A 21,518-nucleotide genomic window follows, 5' to 3' on the forward strand; every position below is an offset into this window, starting at 1 on the left:
CCGAGCGGAGGACCAGAAGCAATATTCTGGACAAAGAACTATGCCCTCCTTTCCCACTTCTGCCCTTCTCCTCAATCAACTACACCCCAGATCCATCAATCAATTGCCACCCCGAGCAATTTCCCCAGGCATACCGTGGCTCGGCGCGCGTGCAATTTCCTCGTTCCGCTAGCACTCCGCTGTCACCAAGCCCGAACATAATCTTATTACTTTACTTCCCGGTTTCGCCCTTCGCCGCGCGACTCACCCCACGATCGCCGCACACATAATACACCCGCTCGCCGGTGTAAAAAGAGGTTTGCTCTCACTGTGAACCGGTTTAATGGCCCCAATTTCAGAACCCTCACACACTTTCCAGAAGCTCAAACTCGACACCTCGACTCCCCACAAACCCGTCGCTTCCACCTTTGCATCTTTCGCGCCTCTAGCCCGTAAACAGTCCCCGCACAACCACCATGGCCAGTCCCAGCTAACCGCCGAATTCGCTGCTGCAGAACCGCAGAACATCTCGCGCGCCTCTTTCCCTACGCGTGACCACCATGGCGCCGACTTGCGCGCCGAGTCCGACGATGAGGGCTCCCTGGCTGTAGGCAGCAGCGGAAGTGACGAGGATTTTGTAGCCAAATTCAGGCAGCGAAAGACGAGCATCAGCTTCAACAATGAAGTCCGGCTCGACACGGGAGAGGGCGTCGGCCTGGGCGTGCCCGTGCCCAAGTCTTCACGGCAGTCGCATTCACGCACACCCGAGAATGGAAGCTACTCGGATGGTTCGCAGCAAGACTACATGGAGATGCCCTACACCATGCGCCGCAACATGCAGTACCGCGTTGGAGAGTCCCGATACCCACTCGCCCAGTCCACCGTAGACGACCTGGCCAACGACTCCGAGTACCGCGACCAAGTCGCATCCTTGACGTCTGATGCTACCGCTTCGCCGCCGCTAGACGAGGCGCAAACGCCCCTCGAGGCGCCGTCCGAGTACATGCTCTCGCCAATGCCTGCCACCTCCCCCATGGAGTTTCCCCTCTTCTCGCCCTCTCCGCGCCGCGGCGGCCCACCTCGGACCAAGAGCTGGAGATCGGAGATTGGCGAAGATGGCAGTCTGAAGAGGACTAGCCGTCGATCGTCTGCCCGTTCCGGCCGTTCTCTGTCGTCCATGTCACCGGCTGCCTCTTTCCTGGCGCGTTACAAGGCGTCCGAGGCCCCAATCAAGGCGCCCGAGCCAGACGACGAAGGCCAAGGCATTGGCTATGACAGCGAGTACATTATTGGAAAACAGATTGGCTATGGTGGCTTCAGCGTCGTGAAGGAGGTTACAAGCATGGAGAACGGCAAACCTGTCATCGATGCTGTCAAGATTGTGCGCAGGCTGCAACAGGACAAGTCTGAAATTGAGAACGAACAGATCCAGACGCAGTTCGACCATGAGGTGGAGATCTGGCGCTTCCTACGGCACCCCTATATTCTTCCCCTCCTCAGGGTATACACCACCGACTATGCCACTTTCTGCATCACCAGGCTGAACAAGGGCGGGACTCTCTTCGACCTGATCCGCGACACACGCCGCCAAAAGAAGAGCGGACTACCAGCTCACTTGGTGAAGCGCTATGCCTATCAGCTGGCGTCAGCCATGCGCTACCTGCACAACGACGTCCAGGTTGTACATCGCGACATCAAGCTCGAGAACTGTCTTCTCGACATGACCGTAAGCGACGCTGAAAAAGACGGCGGCGATCTTCTCCTTTGCGATTTTGGCATGGCAGACTTCATTGTTAGCGACCAGCGCGATGGTCCCGAGCCACACTCGATCGGTGACAACCAGAACATAGGCCCCGCGGAGACTAGTACTTCTATCGCTGGTAGCCTACAGTATGCGGCTCCTGAGTTGTTCAATACACCTGGACCTGTATTCTCACCTGCGGCGGACATCTGGGCGTTTGGTGTAGTTGTTTTCGCTTTACTCACCGCGACTCTACCTTTCAATGACGGCCTCGACATCAAGACCATTGAGAAGATCAAAAACTGCGAATGGGACGCGGATCTCATACGTAACGCAGAGTCGGCCCAAGCAGGCAACATCGACGATGCCCTCGCATTAGTCAGGGGCTGCCTTGAGGCTGACGTTGGAAAGCGCTGGAATGTCCATGATATCCTGGAGTGCGCATTGTTGCGCGACTGCGAGCAACGCTTCGAGCACGTGGCTCGCTCATGGGTTGCAGAGTCATGAGCTGATGATTTTTTTGTACGAGTTACGTTTGGTGTTGGACAGGCCTTGGATACCCGGTTTGCATTGCGTTTTTTCTTGCTCATACTTGGTGTTCGCTTATCATCCGGCATTCTGCGATTCAGTCACTTCCGTTGGCTTTTGGATACCCTGCACTATTATTCCACTCATGATCCTGGTCTTCCCGGCGTTTTCTTATCAATGGTTGGGTCAAAGGATGGATGGTCTCATGATGCATTGTACTTTACTTGGCTGCCAGATGAGCGTGGTTTCCACCGCAGACTCCATTATTTGTCATGCCCGCAGGCGACTATCAGCGGCTTATACGACCTCATACTTTGATGAGCTTTCTGCAATGTATTGTCACTACTCACAAGCCTTGTCTGTCTCATGATTGTTGTGCTCACATGGTACTTGACAACTAACGTACACAACGTGGCAACGTTGTCCAAAAGACGTGCAGTCGTGGTCTTCGTGCTACCGCGTTGGACCGGTGGTAACCCCCGATACAGAACCTGCAAGCATGTCGATGGCACTTTCCGGATCCGCGCACGCCTTCCCCGCAGTACGACACCCACACGTTCCGTCGCATCCACACATTTTGCTTCAAGCACGGACGGCGTTGCGCTATCGTGGCTGGCTCTGCTCGGGTATCTCACACCCACATATGGTTTTGCGCTGCGAGTGCTCTAGCTCCTTCCTTATCCAAACGGTTACAACGCTAGCAGTGCACTCGTGTACTGTAAGTACCACTCCTTCCAGACCCGCGGTTCAACGTCACTCGTACTCTCTACTACTGGACACCGGTGCTTCGTCGCTCATCAACACCGCAGCAGTCGCATCACGAGGATCGTGAATCTGCCAGCGCCAACTCACGTCGCCACTCCTGCCGTCCTGGAAGCAAACCGTTGTTTAGCGCCTCTAATTGCGCGTGGTGGATGCTCTACCAAATCAGGCAAGGCCTCGTTTTGACGCTCGTGGAGTGCAATGAAAAAGGTCGCCTGATTTCACCGACTGATTACCAGGAGTCCGACATCATGTCTCGAGGACTGATCAGCCTTGTACTCACAGACGCTAGCTAGCCTGGCATAACCTTATGATGCACGTCAGGCGTACCTCTGCGGATGCGGTCAACCACCGCATATCCCAAACTAACCAAGAGTCTTGGCCACCGATAAAAAGCCTTGTCAGTGAGCTTCATGGACTTGTTGCCTACAATGTAAGGTGACACTAAAGTTTCCCCACGTGGTGTAATATTAAAAAGGTTCGGTGCTACGCCCATGCTGTTTAGGTTCGCCCGTAACTCTTCCTGACATTTGTATCGTCACTTGAACGTTAAATCCAAGCTAGTGCTGACCGTAGAGCTGTCAACAAACATCACGGCCCCTTCGACAAACGAAATGGCCATTTTCACGCACCGGTGCCTGCATCTTTCATTGCTAGCTGCAGGGAGCACGAGGTAATACCAACGGAAGATCGACTCGGGATTTCGTGTCTATATAACCTTCGTATTCCATCTCACCCTAAGTTTGCGCGCATGCCCGGTATCAATATTTTGCATGCTTGAAGATGTATCTTCCCATTCTTAGTGTGCTGTGCACCTTCTTTCTTACTACTGCTGCACAATCTAGCTCGACCTTCACTCCAGCTCGTCCACCCTCCCTACCACTGGCCGTCAAGAGTCCATATCTCAGCACGTGGTTTCCTGCCGGTAGTGATGGAGGAAATGGAGGCTATCTTCCAGGCCAGTGGCCATCATTCTGGACGTAAGATCCCTCTCGACGCTACGTGTTGGATACATGTTGACATTAAGCAGTGGTCAGATTCTAGGATGGACTGGCTTGGTTAAAGTCGATGGCAATACCTTTGTCTGGATGGGGAAACCCGACGGCTACAACGATTTCGCCAATCAGACATCATACGAGTACACGTCTACCAAGAGCATCTTCACCATCACCGCAGGCGATACCCTTCAGCTCAAGGTTACATTCATGTCACCACTGACTCCAAATGACTTCAAGCGTCAATCTCTTATCTTCTCGTACATGAACGTCGAGGTCTCGTCTCTAGACGGCTCCCAACATGACGTGCAGATCTACACAGATATCAGTGCTGGTGAGCATCTCTCACTCCCTTTTAAACGTGCGCTTGAGTTGACATGCAGATAGAATGGACGTCTGGTGATGTCGCTGCTGTGGCTGAGTGGAGTTACGGTACTACATCAGATGGTATCGGCTATCACAAGATCTGGAAGCAAAACCAACAGTCTTTGAGTGAGGTCAACGACCGCGCAGAGTGGGGTAATTGGGTAAGTAAACCACCAAAGGGCATGGAATCATGATCTGACATTAGCAGTATTATTCTACAGAAGCAGTCGAAGGTCTTACGTACAAGTCCGGCGCAGACTCTGAAGTTCGCGATGCCTTTGACAATGATGGAAGCCTCAACAACGCGGAAGACTCCGAATTCCGACCAATTAACGCTGAGTGGCCCGTGTTTGGATACGCTCTAAACATGGGTTCCGTCGGGTCTGACGTGAAAAGCCAGCTGTATACTATCGGTCTATGTCAAGACGACGCTATACAGTTTCTGGGCGCCGACGGCCTCAAGAACGTGCCATCACTTTGGAAAAGCTACTTTCAGGACGATCTCGCCGCCCTTTCTTTCTTCTACAAAGACTACCAGGAGTCCAACAGACTCTCTACGGAGCTCGACGACAAGATCTCTAAGGATTCCAAAGCAGCTGCAGGAGATGATTACGCTATCCTGACTAGCTTAGCTGCTCGTCAGGCATTCGGTGCCACTCAGCTTGTCGGCACTCAGGACAAGCATTACCTCTTTCTCAAGGAGATCTCGTCCAACGGAAATATGCAGACTGTGGACGTCATCTACCCTGCTACCCCAATCTTCTACTATACCAACCCAGAATTGGTCAAGCTGTTGCTTGATCCGCACTTCGAGAACCAGGAAAGCGGACACTATCCAAACAAGTTCGCTATACATGATCTAGGAGCGCACTACCCCAACGCTACCGGCCACCCAGACGGTCTGGACGAACACATGCCGCTGGAAGAATGCGGAAACCACATGTTCATGATGCTCGCCTACGTCCAGCTATCCGGCAACACCGACTACATCACCCAACACTACCCCATCCTCAAGCAATGGACCGAATATCTTGTAGAAGAAAGCCTCCTTCCAGCCGATCAACTCTCTACCGACGACTTCGCGGGCGCACTCGCCAACCAAACCAACCTCGCACTCAAAGGCATCATCGGGCTTGAAGCCATGTCCCAGATGGCGCGCATCATCGGCGAAACAGCAGACGCAGATAACTACACCGCCATTGCCCACGACTACATCACCCGCTGGATCGATCTCGGCATCAACAAGGCTGACAACCCACCTCACTCTATCCTCAATTACGGAAACGAAACCACTCACGGTCTGCTATACAATCTCTACAACGACCGTCTCCTCGGGCTCAACCTCGTGCCCCAAGAAATCTACGACATACAATCTGCCTTCTACCCCACCATCAAGGAAAAGTACGGCGTACCCCTCGATACTCGGAATCGTTACTACACAAAGTCTGACTGGGAGATCTTCTGTGCTGCGGTAGCGAGTAAGGAGACGAGGGATATGTTTATTGGGGATCTGGCGAAGTGGGTGAATGAGACGCCCAACTCACACCCTTTTACCGACCTCTATCAGACAAATGATGGAACACAACCTCCAGGTATTGATTTCAAGGCTCGACCGGTTATGGGCGGTTTGTTTGCGCTGTTGTTGCTTGATAGTGAGGGGTTTAGCGCGAGGAAGAGGGTTTTGTAGGTTGTTCCACATCGATGTGGCTCTTGGAGACATACCGGCGAGTGTGTTATTCACTGCCGTGAGTATGTTGTCTGCGGTAGTCAAGTAGACCCGGAGTGGTGTCCTTGTCAATACAGGGTTTCTTGAACAAATCACATGATTGTCATTTCCCACGAACTTTCGGCCTACTTCTTCCCCTTACCTTTTCCCTTCTTTCCCCCATTGCCGCCACCTTCGACTTCGCCTTCTCCTTCCAAGTCCGACAACGCCTTATCAGCGTCGACATTCGCGTCGTATTCCACATCCTCCACCCACTGCTTCGCCACGAAAAAGTGCCATGTCGCCGCTGCTGCAAGCCCCATCACGACCACCGTAGAAAACAAGGTCTTGAATATCGACCATAACGTTATACTAGCGAAGTACCGGAGCCATGGCGTAACGATGGCTTTTCTTTCTTCCTACATAGTGTTAGCATCCAAAATCATTGGCTCCGATATCCCAGAAGGAAATACCAACCTCCAGATCCGGATTCACGCAGTATAGCAGCAAGACGAGCGCAACGAGAATGAATCCCAACAGGATGACGGTAAGAACCTGGATGACGGCAAGCAAGATGGAGATATCGCGTGTTGTACGGAGGACTTTGAAGCCGGCCGCTACGAGTGGTGTTACTTGTTCGAATGCAGCGTTGATTTGGCGGGAGTACGGTATACCCATGTTGGGTGCTAGCGTTGGCTCCGGTAGTCGCTAATATGTGATGATGTATGTGCGCTGGGTATCGTCAAAAGAAAGAACATAGACTAGAGATTAGCGATTAAATAGTGTATTTGTTGAACCAGAAACCTGGAAAACAAGATGCATGACATAGCGGGGTTGCTAGATGCGCATGCACGACGGGAAGGTGAGATGAATGGGTGGGTGGAGTGCAGATGGGCCACTGACGTCATTTTGACCGTGACGAGGAGCAGGGGTGAAATGAGTGGTGTTATGCTTTAGCGAGAAGAGACCTTGGGGATATTGCGTTGGAGGATCGATGCGTTCGATATTCATTACTTTGACTATCTTCATGATTGTCCAACTGATTTCTCATCAATTTCAAGGAGAAACTGGACAACCGTCTCGATGAAGTAACGCATGGCCTCATCACCAGAAAGTTCATGGTCAGCATCCAATGGAATGACCTGACACTGCTTACTCGCCAAACCGTTTGGGATCGTATCAATCCACCTCTTGAGCAAAGCTTCCTTGTCTACAGTCGAGGGGACCATCTCGTCCTTCTCTGACATCAGAATCAACGTCGGCTTATCCAGTTTGCCGAATGTGGACTGGAGAACGGAAACTGGTAGATCGGAAGAGAAGAAGTCGTCGTCGCCTCCCACAGAGACTAGAGAGTGCCAGCGGTATGCTGTTATGGGAGATGTAATGATAGGTGGGATGAAGGAGCTAGGCATGATAGTCTTTCCTTCCCCTTTAGCAATGAGAGCTTCGGCGTGCTTGAGGCTGGTGGAGAGGAGGTCTTGTGGCATGAGCAGTCCAGCTGTTTCGCGATCTGAAGTTGGGGCTTGCAAAATGTAGCTGTCAACCAGGGGAGGCGCTGGCAGGGTAGTTGCGTATGTCATGATGGCCTGACATCCTTCTTACTCGTTAGTAACTAGCAAAACCCGAAGAAGAGCATCTCATCTCAGTGGAACAGACTCACCAGTTGAACTCCCTGTCAAGACAATCTTCTTCTTCTCAATCTCCTTCAAATATTGCACCAACTCCTTCAAGTCTTCGGCATCTTCCTTCAGGCTTCCATATCCGAACCCTGTATAAGTACTTCGCATTCTCAGCTCCCAGATACTATAGTGCACGCTGTTTCCATCTTTCAAACTCGCACGTTCCAATGCGTCATTTAAAGGTCCTAGGTAGGGGGTTGTATGCGGACCGCTGCCCAGTCCGCCGAGGAAGACCAAGGCGTTGCTGCACTTGGCCGAGTTGGAATGGCAGCGCTCGTATGCACATGTCTTTGGTTCGATCGGAGGAATGGGGTGGACGTGAACTGAGAAAGGACGGAGTCGTGGTGTGTGGGTTGACTCGGAAGTCGGCATTGTGGAAAGAGGAATGGACTCCTTGTTACTAGAGCAAGACTGACTGCTTTACCTCTCCTAGGATCTTCTATATGCCCTCTTACAGACTCTTATAGTCTATTTCTCTTAGATTGGCATGCCATTGTCGCCAAGAATGCATAGTCATGAGTGGGCCATCTGCGTATAGCGACGTGCGTGATTGGTGTGTTTTTCACAAAGGATTCGACGGGCGTACGTCAACTTGGCTTGATGTGCTAGCATGTCACATCTCTGGTTTGACTACGCTGATCAATGCATAGCATGGTAGATGGACTCCATATTGACTGCACATTGGAAGCACAGGTGCGCTCATTGGCATTCTTCGCGCCATATATCCATTGTATAGCATGATCCATAGTCGTGACGCGTACCTCCTGGGTACAATTGCAGTCTAGAAGTCTATTCGTGTAGATGCGATCTACCCATGGTCAAATTCTTGTGTTCTTCACAAGAAGGCGGCCGCAGCCGCCGCAGCCATGACGCCGAACTCAGCCCCCAGCCACTGTCCAGCAAGTGCAGTCGGCATCGCGGCTCCCTCGGAACCGGTTGTAGAGGTAGCCCTCGCCGCAATAACGTTCCTCACGATGCTGAACTGATCGCTGACCTGTTGTTCCTTGAACGACCTCGCCGCACTCGGCAGGGCTGTATACCAATCTGGCTTGGAGAAGTATGTGGGGGTCTCGTCGGCCATGGTGACTTCAGCTGGAATGCTGTAATTCGAGGCGGTGCTGACAAAGGCGTCGATTTCGGAGCGCGCGGATGTGAGAGAGGACTGGTAGGGCTCGCCGAGGGATTCCGTGAAGCGACCGTAGGCTATCTGCGCATTGAGGAAGACTGAGGTCGTCCATTCCTGGGCCTGCTTAATTGTCAGTACGGCGGTAGGGACCCCCAGATTTGCGTTCAGCGTACTTCAGATGGGTTGGCGAAGGTTGGGATGGCGGACGTGGGAATTGGCGGTTCGGTGTAGACCATGAAGTCGCCTCTCACCACTCCCGCCGCTGCGGTCAGTAGAAGAAGCCCTGTTTTCGCAAACATGATCTGATAGATGATGCGATATGTACTAGCGAGGGTGTATGCGAAAAACGATCGTAGAGTTGATAGAGAGCGGAATGTGTTGTGGTGTAGGACATCAACTGCGCGCCTTCGGTGGCACACCCAAGAATTCAGGCGCGGCCCCAAGACTTCTTTCCTCGTATCAAACCGCTACTGCTCCACATTTTGCTGATCGTGGTCGTAACGTCCTGGGCGCAGCTGGGCAATGCGAAGGATCCATGTGCACGCGGAAAGTCATGACGAACTGCGGCGGCTACTCCACGGAACGCGAATGGGCCCACTTTAGCTGACCAAGACGATGAAAGATCATCTCCACGTCCTCAACAGCCAAACCGCTGACCGACGCCATAAACACCTATAAACATAATGTTTAGCAATGCCCCAAAGTGCTAGCAATATGTGGGGTGTGTAGGGAAATCCTCGTTATTGGGTACCTAAGTAGATGCCGCGTACATCGCCTGCCCCACGCCTCTGTCAACCATGGAAAGTTTCCCATTCGGTACATATCGACACAGCGCAAGCCCGGCACTAGGTCCAGATTATATCTCACCTTCAACGGTACCTGTACTCGTTGCCTCCATGGCTATCCCGCGCAACACGGTAGCCTTTTTGGTTGGAGCTCATACGCACAAGGCCTGCCGTTCAACGAGCGGTTTCATCGCTTCTAACGGTCCCAGCTCACCAATAACTACCTTGGGTACCATAGCGATGATTGTTCACACCACTCAGCCTGGGGGACGCCGCGATAAGATGAAGGCGCAATTGTGGTGGGGTACAGCTCTTCCAGCAGTCCCGTGTCTGCATGTTCGTTGTAGTCCGTGTCTACGGTGTGCGTACGTTTCGTGATCTAAGCGCTTCGTTCGTCCGGTATGTATCATCAACTAGAACTATATGATTAGTTGTTGCGACTTGGTGAACATCTTTTTGTCCTGTCTGCAAATTGACGCACACAAACAGTGCGTGCGCATACAACCTTGTCCTCGTCATTGGGGGAACCGAGCTGGAGAGGCAATGGATGGGAGTTGCGCAGTTAGTGAGCGCACCCAATGAATACAGTATTTGGGTTGTGGACGCTCCTCCTTAGCATCCATCGTGGCTTGCAGCATTAATCTCGGGAATGCTTCTTTCCTCATGGCTTCGACTTGAGAAGACTTGTCGTCCTGCAAAAGACTGAGTCCTCGGATGCTCTGGTGTCTATCGTGCGCGGATTACCTGTACTTCGTGGACGTGGCGATTGACCCAAAGACGCGGGTTCGACGGGGTCCGCGAGACTGTAGTCCTTGTTCGCAGTTTTGTGTCATTTACAACAAGGGTTGCCAAATACAATACCTATTCGCCGGAAAGAGTGCGTAAGACCAGAAGGCCGATCAATTGACACAGCGAAATATGGCCATGATATTACTTCTCGGTCCGATTACCGGTGTATAGGTGTCGACACAGCATTTAGAAATAAGATGAACGCGGTCCTACTCGGAACAATGCAGCTCATGTTTCCTTGTCAAGATCAATAGCGAGCTGTCGGTCAGCATGAGGCATCTCTGATGGAGATGCGCGCATCCAAGATATTGGGGTGTGTTGTGCTCAGCATCCCGGCGTATTCGCGCTCAACGCTCGGCGGGTATACAAACTGCGCACACACAACAAGACATGGCGTCAGCCGATACGCAACACGGTATGCTCTGACCACTGCGATGTGTCGCAGGATGCGTATACTTACTTGGCCGAAAAAGCAAAGCCGCAGGACACCTGCAGACGGCACATATCATACACCGTTGTACAAAGGTCGTGTCGATATCGTCGAATATCACGCGTCGTGGAAGGATACGGTGAAAGATCGAAGGCTGGTCGCCGTTTGGTGCAGCCTATTCTTGCATCGTTGCCAGGATTTGGGCAGTCTCCCCGTGTGTCTATTTTCAAGTCAATTAGAAGAGACACATGAGTGAAAGACAGAGGACCGAATCGTCCATGGACGGCGATCACATACCACTGAACCAACGAAGTGGAGGACTGGGTCCGATCACTACGACATACGACGAACTATTACACCTTGAATCGGCACTGACCGTCCCAACTGGCTTTTTTGAGATATTCTACCAAGTGGCTCGACTAGAGCAGCCACCGAGTCGTGATGAGAAGCCTTTTAGCCTAATACCCCAGTGGCAAGGCTCTGAGGATAATTGTGTCGTTTCGTGGCGCGGCGCTTGTGGTGTTCGACGACGACCAACGGGACGGAGGCCTTGGTTAGGACCTTCAAAGATCTCGTGCTCGCGCAGCCGCCTCGAACGGTCATTCATTGATTTCTGCCCCTGTAGAGGAAAGAACGGCTGGAGATCCCGACAAGTACGACGGTCCGAGCGTGGGATCTCGTTGAGTGGCTGCGCATGATCGGAGTCGGAGTACACTAAACCAGCATCGGTACACCACATAGTCATGATTACTGTAGACTATTCCAAGCTCTGGTGGCTCATCTGGCTGGAAGCGAGGTTCAAAGGATTCGGTGTTGGTGGGCGTTGTGGATACTTGGACTGACTCCGTGCACATTGTCTGGGGTGATCCGACAGAGTACCCTGCCCATCTCGTGATGCTAGTCAACCCACAGAACAAAGCGATGTGATTGCGCGACCTTTAGGCGCCCTCAATGTACACATACCCACCATGCTGGGTGATGCATCGAACATGGCTGCTTTTGATGCAGTCAGACTTGACTTTTCGATAAGACAGAATGCCAACGCAGGCAAAGATTGCTTAGGTGCGGGCGGGCACGGCATGCAAGAGTAGCCAAGTCTGCTGAAAGCCCGTTCGGGATCGCTAACAAGCATTGAAGAAGCAGTTGCCGCATCAGCCGCGCATGCAAGCCCTTTCTTGTGGGTTCCAAAGGAAGGGCACAGCGGCCAGAGCATCCCGCGAAGGAGTCGAGGGCGTTCAGGGCCGTGGGAAGCTGCAGGCAACGCATTCAATAATTGCTGTGATTCAGCCGGTGCAGGCTGGGCAGCGGGATGCTTAGATCTCATCTACCTTATGGCGTCTTCGGCTGATCAAGAGTGTTGGAAGATTGGCATTCAAAGAAGAGCCAGCCACCCGTTGGCGGCTTGGCCCAGACATCGCCCAGGCGTAAGCGAGACCGCCCGTTTATACGGTGGCCGAATCACGTTGACAGGACGCTAATCAGGGATTGTGCTGCTTGCAGCATGTACTATCAAATAAGACGATGGTAGGATGTGTTAAATGAGCCCGGTGAAGCAGTTGCGATGTATCGCGTGAGGTCTCCTCGGAGCGCGTTAGCTGTTGTTGATCTCTGGGGAAGCTGTCTGGGGAAACCTCTGGGGAACGGCTCGAGGCGCTGACGGTGCAAGAAGAAAAGCGGGATATCGCATTGCAGATGTGGAGTTTCCGCGGAGTGTATCATTGAGCTGGATTGGCCATGAACGAAGGAGCGTTCTGCCGTTCGGCGCTAGCCCGTGCCTCACATCCATCACGTGTTCGGGGCACCAGTGAGTTAGCAGGCTGGGGAAATCCGGCTCCATCTTTCCGCCAACCACGCCTCATCACCTCGGCTCCGCGTGCTCTGCTGTTTTCCCCAGGCTGGCCCCAATCATTATGGGGAGACCCTGAAAATGCGCTTGTCAGACCCACGTTCTCGGTCGCTGGAGTCGTGAGCTTAGAGTAAGGGGTTAGTGGCTGGTTAATCTATTCAACCGTAGCATGCGACACTCTCGCAGCTGATCACGACCTTCGAGAAGGTTGGCGGAAGTGTCAAGCCTGTATGGCCGAGCCGGAACAAGGTCGCGGCTGGAGGCTTGTCCTTGCCCAGGTGAGCTTCACGAGGGCATACCGGGCTGGCGGGCCTTGTCGCACTGTAGGCATGCATCCATCAGGCCAGGTCCAACATTTCCATCACAAGACAAATGAGCCTCATTGCTTAGGCTTCTTGTTGTTCTTGACGGCTGACCGTCCCGCGCGCCGAGGCCGACTTGACACTGGTAACAAGATGATCCGTTCATGGGCAAGACGAAGCTTGGGGTCTGGGCAAGCTACCCTTGACCCCACCGTTTTGGGCAATTTGCCGCCCACTCTACCCCATACGGCGGTTCATCCGCGCAGAGTGCCACACATTTCTCCAGTCGAATTTAACCGGTCCGCTAGACCGTTGTTCTGGAGCCAAGGTCCTCTGCGAGGATAGTATCGTGCAGGCTGGGAGGCATATATATGAAGCACCAACATGTTCAATCTATCCAGGCTCAGCTGCAATCAGCCCAACCCGACAAGTCAACAGCTTATATACCCTGCTGCCCAGGACAGTGTAAGGTTGTGTGTTTCAAAACCAACCTTCACTCATTACCTCGTTACTTCGATTCAACAAGCAGTCTACGGACTAAGAGTCGGACGCCATGGGTCTCTACCAGAAGTTCACGCCCAAGATGGGTGCCGTTGCGAAGAGCAGGTCCGACGTCGAAGCTGCTCAGGCTGAAGCTCCTCACCTCAAGAAAGTCAACTGGAGGTCCGACGCCGGTCTCCGCAAGCTCTACTTCTACGCCTTCTTCATCTGTATCGCTTCTGCGACCACAGGTTACGATGGGTAAGTCTTCCCATTACTGTTATCCAATTGACCAAAGCTAACCCACTCCAGTTCCATGTTGAACAACCTTCGTATTCTGCCTAAGTGGACGGAGTTCTTCGGCGACCCAAAGGGAGACACTCTCGGTCTCTTGACTGCTCTTTACTCCATCGGTTCGATTGCCTCGCTTCCCGTCGCTCCCTTCGTTGCCGATCGCTTTGGACGTCGCGCCTGCATTACCTTCGGATGTGTTATCATGATTATCGCAGCTTCCATCCAGGCCGCCGCTAAGAACCTCGACTACTTCATGGGTGGACGTTTCCTCATGGGTTTCGGAAACTCGCTTGCTCAACTCTCGTCTCCCCTGCTCCTTACCGAACTCTGCCACCCTCAGCATCGTGCTCGTGTCACCGCCGTCTACAACTGCTTGTGGAACGTTGGTGCCATCATCTGCACATGGTTGACTTTCGGTACCAAGCGCATTGAGAGCGACTGGTGCTGGCGTGTACCCGCTCTTACCCAGGCTGCTCCTTCCGTCATCCAGTTGGCCGCTATCTGGTTCATCCCTGAGTCCCCACGTTGGTTGATCGCCAAGGAGAGGAACGAGGAGGCTCTTGCCATTCTTGCCAAGTACCACGCCAACGGCGATGCCAACAACGCTACCGTCCAATTCGAGTTTGCTGAGATCAAGGAGACTCTCCGCCTCGAGTTCCAGTACCAGAAGACCTCCTCCTACTTCGATTTCTTCAAGACCAAGGGCAACAGGTACAGGCTCATGCTCCTCGCATCTCTCGGTCTCTTCTCCCAATGGTCTGGCAACGGTCTTGTCTCCTACTACGCCACCGATGTCTACAAATCCATTGGTATCACAGACGCTGACACCCAGCTCGGTATCAACGGTGGTCTTACCATTCTCTCTCTCATCGTCTCCGTCTCCTGCGCTCTCCTCGTTGATCGCGTTGGTCGTCGCCCACTCTTCATCTCTGCCACCGCAGCCATGTGCGTCACCTTCATCGTCTGGACTATCGCTTCGTCTCAACAGGAGGCTACCAAGAGCAAGGCTGCTGGTCAGGCCGTCATTGCCATGATCTGGATCTTCTCCGTCGCTTACGCGCTGGCTTGGTCTGGTCTGCTTGTCGCCTACACTGTCGAGATTCTGCCCTTCAAGATTCGTGCCAAGGGTCTCATGATCATGAACTTGTTCATTCAGATTGCCCTGACCATCAACCAATACGTCAACCCTCTCGGATTCGACAACCTTCACCCTACCTGGAAGTTCTACACCATCTACGCCGTAAGTCACATAGCAATAAGCCTTGAAATATATCACGTACTAACCAAAGCCAGTGCTGGATCTTCCTCGAGCTCATCTTCGTCACTGTCTTCTACGTCGAGACCCGTGGTCCCACTCTTGAGGAGGTCGCCAAGATCTTCGATGGTGATGAGGCTGAGGTCGCTCACATCGACATTGAACATGTTGAGAAGAACGTCATGACTTCCGGCTACGAGAAGGATGACAACGTCCGCATTGAGCAGGTCCGATCATCCCAGTAGATGATTTGATCTCTCGTGTGTATATAATTGCTGCTTTGATTGATGTGGAATGATGGTGGTTGGATGATTTTGCTATATACCAAGTATGCATGTCCTTCGCTAGTACTAGTAATCGATATGCGTCCTCTTCTCATATTATATCCCGCTCTGTGACTTGTACATCATGCGTCAATAACGCCCTGCTCCATCTGACTAACCTCCCTTACTTGCCGCCTTGCCTCCTTTCTCTGTCTTCGTCTCTCCATCTTTGCCTTGATAGTGGCTTTGATCCCCGAGCAGCACATTACTGAAGAGAACAGTGCACTTCCCATCCACAGCAGCGCATTAATGAGGTCGCACCACACAGCTCTCTTCATGCGCCCCACATCCACATTCTGGTACCCTTGCTCGATGTCCCCGCTTGAATAGATCGTATAGAAGAGGCCGAAAGAGGCAATCCATAAGACCGCCAAGATCCATTCCGGGATCCAAGTGACACGGTAGTTGCGTACTGTTACACTATCGATGACTAGAACCAACAGAGTAAGCCCAAAGACGACTTGCGCAAATATGAAGTCGGTCTTCGAAGTACTCGTTGCATGGCTCAATTCGATGGCGTAAGATATGCCCGATGCGAGTGCGAAAGCGAGTTGGAAGATACGGATGCTGAGACGGAAGAGGGATACGGCGGGCTTGTCGAGTTTGGCATTTACTGCGGACTTGAACGAGGACGGGGAGATGAACTGCGACTTGAAGTAAGGTGGTGGTGGTACGGATGGTATCGAGTGGGTCGATGACGCCGATGAAGAAGTTGTGGATGGCTTGTTGTAGACGGCTTCGGATTGCTTTGGCTGACCCATTATGTTTGATTCGCTCGAGTGGAAGTGCGAAACTTTATAGTCGACGTCGCAGAGAGAAGCGTGAAGATGGTTTAGCTCCGAGCACAGCAGCGGGTCAGCCTGAGGTTATATGCATTCCGAGTGCTGACGCGGTTGGTTGACTAAAACTCGGCGCACTACATAAGAAAGAACTTTTCGCGGTAGTATGCTTTATTTAGTTCTGCTAAGTGGAGCGTGATGAGGGTGCCAGACATTTGTCCCTGGAAAATGCGTATTCTAAGAGAACACGAGCGAATGCGAGGGCTGGCGCACTAGCGTCAACATCGGAGAGAAGAACCCGCGTCGGATCAGCAACGATCAATGCAACGCCGCTGCACTCATCGTGGGGCTTAGCCGAAAAAAACCTCCTGATTAGGTGACACGTTGGGAAGGGGTCAGTCAGGTCAGTTTTCGGAGATTTCCTGTGCTGGAGATGCTTGCGGCGTTGCGCAGCCCTCGCGGAAGGTGTTCACGCTAGAAGCGATGATGCATGCCGCTAGCGGCTGTGGTCTCTCTTAATACGCGCTCCTCGCTCAGAATACGCATTCTGGCGTCTCAACATCTTCATCAACAACACCAACATGCAACAAGATTCGCCACTCACGGAAGCCACATCAACTTCGAGGGGAGGGTCTCTTCTAAATTCACGGGAAACCTCTCCATACGAGCAAAATGGGAAAGTTACGGCAAAAACATCAAAGATAACGAGGAAGTCTCATCGCAAGTCGCGGGCTGGATGTGTTCATTGCAAGACGCGTCGCATCAAGGTACGTACCTAGATAGTATTTGAGTATCTCGAAGATCTTTGCGCCATCTCTCTTGAGCAAGGCTGTGGGTTTAGTTTCTTGTATACAGCATGCCGAGCTATCGTTGAAGGACAAAGTTTACGCTCAATGTGCTAATGCAATACCTAGTGCGATGAGGGCAAACCATTTTGTACCAATTGCAAACGGCGGCAGGTCCGCTGCGAGTACCCAGCAACGTCTATTATCGTTCCGGAAGTTACTGGCCTACAACAACCCGGCGGCCTTCCACTTTCTGAGATTGAACTCACGTATCACTGGACGACGACTACATGCCACTCGTTGTCAGCATGGCCTGCCGGTGCTGCACGCGTACAATCGTCCACAGAAGAAATCGCATTCAAGAACGAGCATGTGCTACACCTCGTCTTCGCATTCACGGCTCTCCATCTCGCTACATGCCGACCAGACCGCAAGGACTCCTACATCGCTACTTCAAACCATCACTACGAATGCGCCCTAGCACTCGTCACTCCAGAGATAGCCAAGCTCAACCCCTCCAACTGCGATGCGGTTCTTCAATCTGTCCAACTGATTTGCTTTGTCAGTTGGGCGAGAGGACCACAGGCTGGTGAATACCTTGCTTTCGGCAAGCACGGTAGATCGGAGTGGCTCGTCATGTTTCGTGGAATCCGCACGACGCTCAGCGCCTTTGAGATAGACAACTTCGCGAAGACACATGCGCCAGCAGTGCGTAACAAAAGTCGGCTTTTACCAGTAACAGACGGGCCATTCGAGTTCGAAAGGCATCTTGAAGAGCTGAAAGAGCACATTGAAATCGCGTCTGAGCCTTCTGATCGCGACGACAATGTGCTCAGCGTGGATGTCCTCCAGGAGATGTATTCGAACCGCTACGGTGGCAAGGACGGTGAATACCACGTGGCGTTTGGATGGCTCTACCGAATGAGCGACGACTTCCTTGATCGCCTACAAGAATGCGATCCGCTGCCACTCATCATCTACGCGCACTTTGTCGTTCTGATGCACGACATGGAAAGATTTTGGTATATGAGAGGGTGGACACACCATGTTATGAGTGGAATCTTCGAAGCTCTGCCAACGGAGCATAAGCCCTGGATACGCTGGCCCATGACCTGTGTCGGGTGGATAGCACCGTGATGCATCTACTGTCTGTTTGTGGTAGGCTCAGTTGACTGCTTAGAAGCATCACATGTACGTTCAATTGAGGTGTATGTTTTAGATTGTTTCTCTGAAGTTTGGGGCTGCTTTCCACCACCAGGCATCGTGTTCATCTCTGAAGCGTCACATCGTGTCCAGACCCAAGACAGTCATACCAAGGCAGTCATGACACCCGCGGTTGAGCATGCTTGTTTCCCCTAGTGCAGCCGTGATGAAGGTTCAATCAAAAAGACCCAATTCGTACTCATCGCAATCGGCCAGCGCGTGTTGTTGCCCTGAGATCAAGCGAAGCGACCGTGAGCCTCCGTTCGGTCTGACCTACGGTCATTCGCACGAGGGCCGCGTCCACCAGCGCCGGAAGGACGATAGGGCAGACTTGTATGCATAGCAGCACGAGTATCTGCGTACCGACCCATACCGCCCAGGTGGTATGACCTATGAACGGGATCTAAGGATGAGTGTAGAAAGTCAGTATTTGTCTCACATACAATTCGTACAGGAGTATTACTGACAAGGTACATAGTCGCCAGTCGGAAGATCGTAGGTGATCGCTAGCTGGGGTTGCCAGAGAAAGGCTATTGCCTCTTGAGGGGTGAACATTATGGACGTATGTGAGCGTTGAGCGTTCATGACATTCATGGCCGACTCCATACTCTTCTTCTCCATCTCCAGTCTCGCTTTTTCGCGCCCAGCAAGAACATCTGCAATGTACTGTACATCGTCTGGCACAGTAATGTTGTCAGCCTGATCCTGAGGAGCTTTCAACCTCGATAAATATGAGGGGAACACATCGTCAAGTTCGTCGCTCAGCGTCAAGTCAATGACTGTGGATGTCTGACTGGGGAAGGACTTGGCTCGAGAGCTTTCGGTGGGTGCTTGGGCCTTTGGCTGCGTTCTCATGTATCGCACGTCGTCGGCCGCAGTAGTGTCGTCAGCCTCCTCATTTACCTGCGCTGCCATGACTTCCGGTTCCCTCTGTCGCTTGGTAGGAAGCTGCGGCTGAAACTGAGACGATTCGGAATCCGCTCGCGCACGTTTTGCGCCTCTCGCCATGGTGAAGCGAAATGCGGTACTGTTGAAGGTTACAAGTTAGCGAGTCTAGTATAAAGTAAGCCCGCGCATTCGGACAGTTCAGACAGAGAGGTTCGGCCGCGGTGAGTTGCTGGTCATGCAAGTTCCAAGGTTGTAGGTAGCCCATATAAGGTGAGTCCCAAAATTGCCGCTTGGACCACCAAAAAACGCTCGTAGAAGGCGCAACCACGTGGTAGCAGCTATTGTACGGCTATTGTGTGATCAAACCCGACCTTTTCTACCAGTCTTGGCATTGAAGTCCTGGAGTGCTTGCTTGAAACCAGGCCAGGCGTCTCTGACGAGGGGATTGCCCTCTAGCGTTCGTAGGTAGTTTTCAGGTACGTCATGGAGTCGCTTTCCTAGGTGAATGCCTTTGTGGAATCTCCATGTGTCTGATGCCGAAAGAGCGTTCGATCGAGACCCTTGTGCGTTCCGTGTGGGAGGCTGCGATAGCTGAGCGTGTGTCTGTTGGGGTTGAGGGTGGTCTGGCTGAAGACGTGCCTGCCCCGGCCTGTGGTACTCGAATGCCTCCAAAAGGCCCCCATGTCTTCTGTCCCTGTATTTGTATAACTGACCACCGATCATTCTGAGGTAGTTTTCGTTCACATCGGTGAACCGCTTGCCCTTGTGCATACCGAACGTGAAGACGTAGTCGCGTGCCGGATTGTACTCAGGTGTTGTCGGTCCATCCGTGGACTCTTCGCTTGTGTCGCTGCTGATGCTGATGACGCTCGATCGCCGAGATGCTGTGGATGGTGCGAGGGAGATGTATGCGGCCGAATCGGCAGAGGTATCCTCCTGGTAGAGACCGTAGCGCACGCGCGTAGTTGAGGTACTGAGTGGGTAATCGCGCAGATAGAGCTGCCTGTATACCGCGACCGCGGCTGCCTCCGTAAACATTATATCCGCTTGTGGTTGTATTCCCCGGCCGGTCGTGGGCAGTGGCGCCTGCACGTTGATCTCGATATCCTCGGCCTCATACATGTCGTCGTCGAGCAACTCATCGCCGAATTGGTCTGAGTCGGAACTGTCGCCGTCCATGTCGAGATCAAAGTCGTCGTTGCGTGAGGACCTGTAGAGGGCTTCGAAATTGTTGCCACCAGAGGATAGAGGTATGAAGTCTTGGCCCGATTCGTTCCTGCCCTTCTTCTGCGCAAAACGTCCGCCACGTCCGCCTCCTCGCCCTCCCCGTCCGGCGCCACCACGGCCTCCTCCTCCGCCTCCTCCGCGGCCTCCACCACGCCCGCCACGTGCTCCGCCGCGCTCGCTGCGTCGAGCGTTGTGTATTGCCTTTTGACGTGCTTTGTGTCTTATCGGGGGCGGTCCGGTTGGCTTGGACCCTCTGGATTTCCGGTTCGCAGCCGCACTGGCGCGCCGTTGCTGGCAGGGGCGCGACATTGCGACGGCGGAGTTTGGCTGTGAGTGAGTTGAGAAGAATGACGAATTCCAACCTGTGTGCTCAACGTCAGACTTCGAGACGCTCGGCCCCACGACTACCGATTCGGCATCCCGAAATTGCCCTTTCTCCCCCTGCGCACGTCCAACACCACGGACCCTGAATTTGTACGCGACTGTTGCGCACCTGGGCACATATTCACCGAGCTGGAAGACTCATGCCTTGTTCAAAAAGAAGTATCAAGATGGGACGGACGCTACCCTCAATACTCGCTAATATCTGAACCCTTGCCCAACAGTGCGACAAAAGGCCATGCGAACCCAAATATCCTTGCTTTATCTCGAAAGCCGTATTGCATCTATATCTTACCAACAGCATTCAATGGCTGCTGCCCGGTTGATCACAGAAGCTTCGAACTGGCAAACGTACTGATATTGATTCCTTTGAAGCGACGCAGCGACTCGTTTGCATCAGCCGTAGGTATCTTTGCCAGCCTTCTTTCGCTAATCTCCAGGGCGCTCACCAGGGCGTTCAGCAGGTGGAAGCCAAGCCGATACATCCACGCGCGCACAATGTTGACTTTACTGAGCTCCGAGGTGATGTAGCCGTGCATACGCAGATGCTTTCTTGCGCAGTGACATTGGACCAAGGAGGCAACCACGTTGCAGTCTCTTGAAGAACGAGGGATCTTCGTTGTGGATAGGAAACATCAGAGACTTGAAACAGCAAAGTGAAGAGCTCAAGCCAGCGTGAGTATGACGTATCGTCGTCTTCCTCTGTTATCATCTCGAAAATGCGCATGCCTCGACGATGTTAAGGCCATCTCTACGTTGATCATGACTTCATTGCGCCGCTCGCAATTTCCTGGGCCCATCGACCCTCGAGGACCGCTCATCTCACAAAACGTTGCCCAGCGCAATAACCCGCGCCGCCCTCATGAATAC

The 21,518-nt window shown here is 52.8% G+C and overlaps 10 protein-coding genes across 10 annotated transcripts; 4 read left to right on the forward strand and 6 right to left on the reverse strand.

Moving 5' to 3' along the window:
- Positions 1–322: 322 nt before the first annotated feature.
- J4E85_003386 (uncharacterized protein) lies at positions 323–2,227 on the forward strand (the record flags this gene model as incomplete). Its single annotated transcript, XM_051467654.1, has 1 exon — positions 323–2,227. The coding sequence occupies one exon, from the start codon at positions 323–325 to the stop codon at positions 2,225–2,227; it is 1,905 nt and encodes a 634-aa protein (XP_051328813.1).
- Positions 2,228–4,023: 1,796 nt separating this feature from the next.
- Positions 4,024–6,058, forward strand: J4E85_003387 (uncharacterized protein; the record flags this gene model as incomplete). The annotated part of the gene is made up of 3 exons (XM_051467655.1): positions 4,024–4,339; positions 4,393–4,532; positions 4,580–6,058. The coding sequence occupies 3 exons, from the start codon at positions 4,024–4,026 to the stop codon at positions 6,056–6,058; spliced, it is 1,935 nt and encodes a 644-aa protein (XP_051328814.1).
- Positions 6,059–6,222: 164 nt separating this feature from the next.
- On the reverse strand, positions 6,223–6,754 carry J4E85_003388 (uncharacterized protein; the record flags this gene model as incomplete). Its single annotated transcript, XM_051467656.1, has 2 exons — positions 6,223–6,495; positions 6,554–6,754. 2 exons carry the CDS (start codon positions 6,752–6,754, stop codon positions 6,223–6,225), a joined length of 474 nt encoding a protein of 157 aa, XP_051328815.1.
- A 347-nt stretch (positions 6,755–7,101) lies between these two features.
- J4E85_003389 (uncharacterized protein) lies at positions 7,102–8,127 on the reverse strand (the record flags this gene model as incomplete). Its single annotated transcript, XM_051467657.1, has 2 exons — positions 7,102–7,670; positions 7,737–8,127. The coding sequence occupies 2 exons, from the start codon at positions 8,125–8,127 to the stop codon at positions 7,102–7,104; spliced, it is 960 nt and encodes a 319-aa protein (XP_051328816.1).
- A 463-nt stretch (positions 8,128–8,590) lies between these two features.
- J4E85_003390 (uncharacterized protein) lies at positions 8,591–9,180 on the reverse strand (the record flags this gene model as incomplete). Its single annotated transcript, XM_051467658.1, has 2 exons — positions 8,591–9,001; positions 9,055–9,180. The coding sequence occupies 2 exons, from the start codon at positions 9,178–9,180 to the stop codon at positions 8,591–8,593; spliced, it is 537 nt and encodes a 178-aa protein (XP_051328817.1).
- Positions 9,181–13,586: 4,406 nt separating this feature from the next.
- On the forward strand, positions 13,587–15,307 carry J4E85_003391 (uncharacterized protein; the record flags this gene model as incomplete). The annotated part of the gene is made up of 3 exons (XM_051467659.1): positions 13,587–13,774; positions 13,826–15,047; positions 15,101–15,307. The coding sequence occupies 3 exons, from the start codon at positions 13,587–13,589 to the stop codon at positions 15,305–15,307; spliced, it is 1,617 nt and encodes a 538-aa protein (XP_051328818.1).
- A 192-nt stretch (positions 15,308–15,499) lies between these two features.
- J4E85_003392 (uncharacterized protein) lies at positions 15,500–16,146 on the reverse strand (the record flags this gene model as incomplete). The annotated part of the gene is made up of 2 exons (XM_051467660.1): positions 15,500–15,593; positions 15,647–16,146. 2 exons carry the CDS (start codon positions 16,144–16,146, stop codon positions 15,500–15,502), a joined length of 594 nt encoding a protein of 197 aa, XP_051328819.1.
- Positions 16,147–16,745: 599 nt separating this feature from the next.
- J4E85_003393 (uncharacterized protein) lies at positions 16,746–18,086 on the forward strand (the record flags this gene model as incomplete). Its single annotated transcript, XM_051467661.1, has 2 exons — positions 16,746–16,931; positions 17,124–18,086. 2 exons carry the CDS (start codon positions 16,746–16,748, stop codon positions 18,084–18,086), a joined length of 1,149 nt encoding a protein of 382 aa, XP_051328820.1.
- A 302-nt stretch (positions 18,087–18,388) lies between these two features.
- On the reverse strand, positions 18,389–19,160 carry J4E85_003394 (uncharacterized protein; the record flags this gene model as incomplete). The annotated part of the gene is made up of 2 exons (XM_051467662.1): positions 18,389–18,555; positions 18,620–19,160. The coding sequence occupies 2 exons, from the start codon at positions 19,158–19,160 to the stop codon at positions 18,389–18,391; spliced, it is 708 nt and encodes a 235-aa protein (XP_051328821.1).
- Positions 19,161–19,400: 240 nt separating this feature from the next.
- On the reverse strand, positions 19,401–20,576 carry J4E85_003395 (uncharacterized protein; the record flags this gene model as incomplete). Its single annotated transcript, XM_051467663.1, has 2 exons — positions 19,401–20,250; positions 20,518–20,576. The coding sequence occupies 2 exons, from the start codon at positions 20,574–20,576 to the stop codon at positions 19,401–19,403; spliced, it is 909 nt and encodes a 302-aa protein (XP_051328822.1).
- Positions 20,577–21,518: the final 942 nt, after the last annotated feature.

The sequence above is a fragment of the Alternaria conjuncta genome (assembly GCF_024043145.1).
Source record: "Alternaria conjuncta strain BMP 0040 chromosome Unknown scaffold_4, whole genome shotgun sequence".
Classification (NCBI taxonomy): domain Eukaryota; kingdom Fungi; phylum Ascomycota; class Dothideomycetes; order Pleosporales; family Pleosporaceae; genus Alternaria; species Alternaria conjuncta.